The 5986-nt window shown below is 31.9% G+C and overlaps 1 protein-coding gene and 1 pseudogene across 1 annotated transcript in view; both read right to left on the reverse strand.

Annotated features, from left to right (window-relative positions):
• LOC107676092 (dnaJ homolog subfamily C member 10-like) overlaps positions 1-3964 on the reverse strand; it is a 15346-nt gene extending 11382 nt beyond the window's left edge. Inside the window, exons 1-7 of the mRNA XM_016470614.1 lie at positions 3826-3964; positions 2851-3138; positions 2597-2762; positions 2414-2464; positions 947-1029; positions 704-835; positions 518-611 (exon numbers count right to left, since the gene is read on the reverse strand). Coding sequence (XP_016326100.1) covers positions 518-611; positions 704-835; positions 947-1029; positions 2414-2464; positions 2597-2762; positions 2851-3048 — 724 coding nt within the window. The 5' untranslated portion in view covers positions 3049-3138; positions 3826-3964. The remainder of the gene's footprint in view (positions 1-517; positions 612-703; positions 836-946; positions 1030-2413; positions 2465-2596; positions 2763-2850; positions 3139-3825) is intronic.
• Positions 3965-4691: 727 nt separating this feature from the next.
• Positions 4692-5986, reverse strand: part of LOC107676072 (peroxisomal N(1)-acetyl-spermine/spermidine oxidase-like) — a 9583-nt pseudogene continuing 8288 nt past the window's right edge.

A 5986-nucleotide genomic window follows, 5' to 3' on the forward strand; every position in this document is an offset into this window, starting at 1 on the left:
ATATTTATAAAATATATATATATATATATATATATATATATATATATAAAATTCATATTTATGATTTATATTATATATAAAAACAAATATATATTACATATATTTCTTAAATATATACACATGTATGTGTGTACATTTAAATATAATATAAATATACACAGTACACACACATATATTATGTAAACACAAACTTTTATTTTGGATGCGATTAATCGTGAATAATTGATTTGACAGCACTACTATAAATGTTACAGAAGAATCTAAAATGTTATCGTTACACCAAACAACACAAAATGAAAAAGCACAGACAAGTATTTCCCTTAATAAATACACCAATTTTCATTAGAAATTATATTATCATAACTATTTGAGTGAAAAGTTGGACTGAAACATTAGTATTAATTTCTTATTTAGTACAGCTACCTTTTGCTTTAATGACAGCATGAACTCCGAAAAATATTTTTATTTCTAGATTTAAAGAAAATAAAATGTAAATGGTCATGCCAAAATTAAATACCTTGCCATAGTTCTGTCACTTTAATCTTCACAAACTGCATTGCAAACGTGGTGAGGCTTGATTTTGTTCTGTCGCCATAGTATTTCTCTGGCTTCTGTTGGCACGATTACATTTATATTTTAGGATGACTACAGACATTAAACATACATTTTGTATTATATGCTGATGAAAGCAGAATGCTCTCACCATTCCCGCTCTGAACACATAGAGGCTGGGGTAGCTGTTGATGCCTTTACTACGGCACAACATGCCATTATCACCGCAGTTCACAGCACCGATCCAAATCACACTGTCCATTTCCTTAGCAAACTCCCGCCACTGTGGGGTGCATCACACGTCAGTCATATAACTAACCTACAGTAACTTTAACAATCCTAGCATGTGCGAAGAGGAGGTGACTAAGAGAAGGAGAAAACAAGAGTTACGCACCATGGGGGCAAGATCGTGGCAGTGTGAGCAGCGTGGGAAATAGAAATTCACAAACCAGACCGCGCCAGAATTTACAGCTGCATCTGTGGAAAAAGACAAAACTGGTGTCACAACACTCCACCACTGGAAAAAACAGGTTAGGCCTCTATTTGAATACTACAAGATCAGCTAAAAAGAGGTGATTGGTGGGTTTAAAGAAACCTGACTTGATATTTTCAGGTCTTATTTCACACCAAATGTAAAAAACGAAATAAATAAAATTTGTATACATTTTTCTGCATTATTTTTTAGAAATATTAAGCACATTTTCCCCTCCAATTCTCATAAAGTAACAAAAAAATAAATAAATCTTGCAAACTCATTAAAGCCATGTAATATATATGTATATATGCGTATGTATGTATGTGTAAATATATATATATATATATATATATATGAACTATTACAAAATTATTTGTATTATTATTAGAATTATTACAGAAATGTTTACTGTTTAAAAGAGCTATTTATCAAATTTAGGGGAAAATGTGCAAAAAATCACAATGCAAAACAAAACAAACAAAAAAAATTACTTTATGCAAAATATAAGTTTATGCAAAGTATAACATATTTGTCTTTTGATTTTGGGGTATAATATGACCTGAACATGTTTTTACACAGGGTGGAGCGTCTTTCTCAGGCCATCTCTGATAAAATTAGCACCACTCTAATCATTTGTTTTTCAATAATTATCATTATTCTTATATTCATTATTTCAATTCTCATTATGATTATCACTGTAATAGCACATACTATAATATATATATAGTATAAAGGCAGCTCAACAATTACGTGGACTTTTAACAACTTAAACTATTATATATATATATATGTATGTATATATATATATAGTATAAAGGCCGCTCAACAATTACGTGGACTTTTAACAACTTAAACTATATTTACTTGTAAACGTATTTTATATATACAATACACGTGCTTAGTTCACATATATACAAATATATAAAACACAGATTACAAATATAATATCTTCTCCGCAAGTTGCCCTGATATCTGAAAAGTTTTAGTAGTTGTGTGTAATGAGATCAGCTCGGGTTAGTTGTGCAAAACTGCAAAACTAGTACGAGACTCGTCGGTTTTAATAATACATATATATGAACTATTACAAAATTATTTGTATTATTATTAGAATTATTACAGAAATGTTTACTGTTTAAAAGAGCTATTTATCAAATTTAGGGGAAAATGTGCAAAAAATCACAATGCAAAACAAAACAAACAAAAAAAATTACTTTATGCAAAATATAAGTTTATGCAAAGTATAACATATTTGTCTTTTGATTTTGGGGTATAATATGACCTGAACATGTTTTAGTGAGATTCAATCCAGCATTCAAAATGCTTTTTCTGTTTGTCTAGAAATCCAATATAAGTGCATAATCTGGGTGATTTAAGATAATCGCTTACCAAAGTCCCCTCTGTCTAGTGTAGTAATTTCTGCATCCTCGTCATAAATTCCTGAAAAACACCGTTGCATGGTTTTTCTCCAGTATAAAGACAAGTACCACACATCTTCCTATTCATTTAGTGTTGTACTGTCACACTGTTATATAATATCTACACAGAACATAACATAGAGAATTGAATTACCAAAATCATATCTGTAATAGTTCCAGCTTTCATATCTTCCTCCTTGCTGTTCATCTTGCAGGCCCTTCTCTCCATACTTGTCATATTTCTTCCTCAAGTCCTCGTCCTTCAACACCTCGTAGGCTCGATTGATCTTCAAGAACTTCTCGTGGGCCATTGCATCATTCTAAAAAGACAATGGAAGCGTTCTCAGAGTGTCACAAATGAAGGAAGACACATACGTCTGGCTGCTATGCCATAATGAAGCTACTCACAGGGTTTTTATCCGGATGCATTGTGAGAGCAAGCTTTTTGAAAGCCTGCCGAATCTCACGAGTACTGGCTTCTCTTGAAATGCCTAGCAGGTTGTAGTAATCTTCATCAGAGGAAATGGTTACGAAAAGCCATACTGCGATGAAAGCAAACAGAAACGACTTCCTAGAGGGTCTCTGGTGATTCTGGAACATCTCCATTGATGAAGGCTGTTGTTGGTGCAGATCTTCAGGGTTTCAAGGTTGGAGAACTGCTTGCAGGAGTGTGATGATCATCCTCAATGAAGACACCTTGTAAGTGATGACAAGAGAGTGAAAAAGAAAGGGAAGAGATCTCACGGTGCTATTGGAAATTAACACGTAGGTGTTTACACAGGGCACCACTCTAATCATTTGTTTTTCAATAATTATCATTATTCTTATATTCATTATTTCAATTCTCATTATGATTATCACTGTAATAGCACATACTATAATATATATATAGTATAAAGGCAGCTCAACAATTACGTGGACTTTTAACAACTTAAACTATATTTACTTGTAAACGTATTTTATATATATATATATATACACAATACACGTGCTTAGTTCTCATATATATACAAATATATAAAACACGGATTACAAATATAATATCTTCTTCGCAAGTTGCCCTGATGTCTGAAAAGTTGTAGTAGTTGTGTGTAATGAGATCAGCTCGGGTTATTGTGCAAAACTGCAAACTAGTACGAGACTCGTCGGTTTAATATAACAGCTCAGTGTACATTTAGATCCAAACCTAAATGATTTTAATCCATGTTCGCTTGTTAGTGAATGTTAAATGGGAGATTGCAGATAACAAACTGTTGGATTATTTTACTAATTATTGCATTCCAGGCAAAAAAAACTTTTGAACGAAATCCACAAGCGATTCGCAGAGATAAATGTAAGTAACATTAGCACATTTATTACGACACAGTGTGTATATTTTCTCACCTGTTGTTAAATATTCTTTATTACTCTCCAGTTTCCCTCTAATTCATATTACTCCTGAATCACCGGTGTCTGCAGCAGCGTGAAGCAAGCGGCCAAGAGAACACTGAACTCCGGAAGTACGAGAATTTTCAAAATAAAAGTTAAATATAACTGCCCTTTGTTTCTCGTGAGCTTAACGTTTTAATCTAAATGTTTTGTTTAAATACTTGAAATTAGTTTAGTTGACAAATATAAATTGTGTCTGTGTATACATTTATTTACAAGACTAAAATTAAACTCAAAATGGGTCATCTTGGGTGAATGGGAAAAGGAGCCAACAAGTGTCCAGTAAGTCAGTGGTTCCCAACCCTGGTCCTGGAGGCACCCCAACACTGCACGTTTTGCATGTCTCCTTAATCAAACACACCTGATTCAGGTCATCAGCTCATTAGTTGGGGTGCCTCCAGGACCAGGGTTGGGAACCACTGCAGTAAGTGATGGGAGAAACTACTTTTTGCTTTGCGAAATGATTCACTGTTTCGAAGCGCTTGAAATGCCACTGCTGACGCCTTCTGGTGTGAACCGTGTAAATGCAACGAAAACTCAGTTTAAACACATTTTACAAACCAGTTGCAAATGTTTTATTGAAAGTGGAATCTATTATATACAATTAACAAGTCATTTAATATGACAAAGAAGCTCAAATATAAGAGAACTTTATTTTGTTTCATTTTCATTGGTCATTACCATAGACTGTATACATATTCCCCAATTCCCATACATGTTATTTCATAGTTTTGATGACTTTCTATTATTCTAAATACTAATAAATAAGGAAAATAGTAATAATAAGGAATGAGAATGTCAAATCGTTTGATTGACAGTAGTTTATTCATATAAATTATTAAATATAGATATTCCCGGATAAACACGTAATTAAAATCAAGGCACTGTCACTGCATACAATTGTGAACAAAATCAAAAGTTCTTTACATTTTATGTTGATCAATTTTAAATTGTCATGGGTCATGCTGCATAGCAGCTGTGGGCACTGTATGCATATCACAGATTAAAAACTACCCGTTTACTTCATTTAATTAATTTACTTCAATGAATGCAATAATCTTTAATTTTTAGAAAACATTATTTAACTTTCTTTGAGATTGGGAAAGAATATTTCTCCATCAGTACTACACGTACAACATGGATATGTTTAACAATTAACAGGACAGAGATATGCATGGTACCGTGACCAGCTGGATGTACACACTCACAGTTAATGATGTTTGTCAGGCAGCTTGAAACAACCTATAGGTCGTTTAAACACCAAACTTGTGTAAGTCTGTAGGGTGTGAGAGGAGGTCTATAAAATGTTACACATTCATAAAATGTTATCTTTATGAAACCAAAGTATAGGTTGTTCTCTCTTTGGGACTGTATGCTCAATCAGCGTAATAGCTTATGAGTCTTTCTGCTTCTCTGACTCCTGTGAGATATGCTCCATGGGTCGTGGTGTAGAAGTTCACATGCGTCGCCTCACCAGCAAACAACAGCTGAAGGTGCTTCAAAAACAGAGACATAAAATAATTTTGTTAACTTCCATCACTGCTTGATTTTGTAAAATGCAATCTGCTGATTATCTTTTTCACTATTGCGATTTACATCAGGATATGTGGATATCAGTGTTGTTATTGTTAAAATTAAAATAACAATATTTTTCGTTAACTGGAAAAAAAACAAAACAAACAAAATTTAAAAGTTAAAAGAAAAACTTAAATGAAAATTTAGAAATGTCGCATTGGCAGCTAACTGTTATAAAATCAGTTGACATACTAAAATGACTAAAACTTAAATAATAACAAAATAAATCTAAATAGAATATATACAAATATAAAAGATAGTGCTGTCAAATGATTAATCATGATTAATCGCATCGAAAATAAACGTTTTTGTTTACATATGTGTGTGTACTATGTATATTTATTATGTATGTATAAATACACACACATGCATGTATATATTTAAGAAAAATATGTTATATTTGTATATTAAATATATTTATATAATAAATTATATAAATATATACATGTAAATATTTTCAAAATATATACTGTATGAGTGTGTATTTATATATACATAATAAATATACTCAGTAGTACACACATATATATTATGTAAACAA

The sequence above is a fragment of the Sinocyclocheilus anshuiensis genome, unplaced genomic scaffold (assembly GCF_001515605.1).
Source record: "Sinocyclocheilus anshuiensis isolate Anshui unplaced genomic scaffold, SAMN03320099.WGS_v1.1 scaffold1932, whole genome shotgun sequence".
Classification (NCBI taxonomy): domain Eukaryota; kingdom Metazoa; phylum Chordata; class Actinopteri; order Cypriniformes; family Cyprinidae; genus Sinocyclocheilus; species Sinocyclocheilus anshuiensis.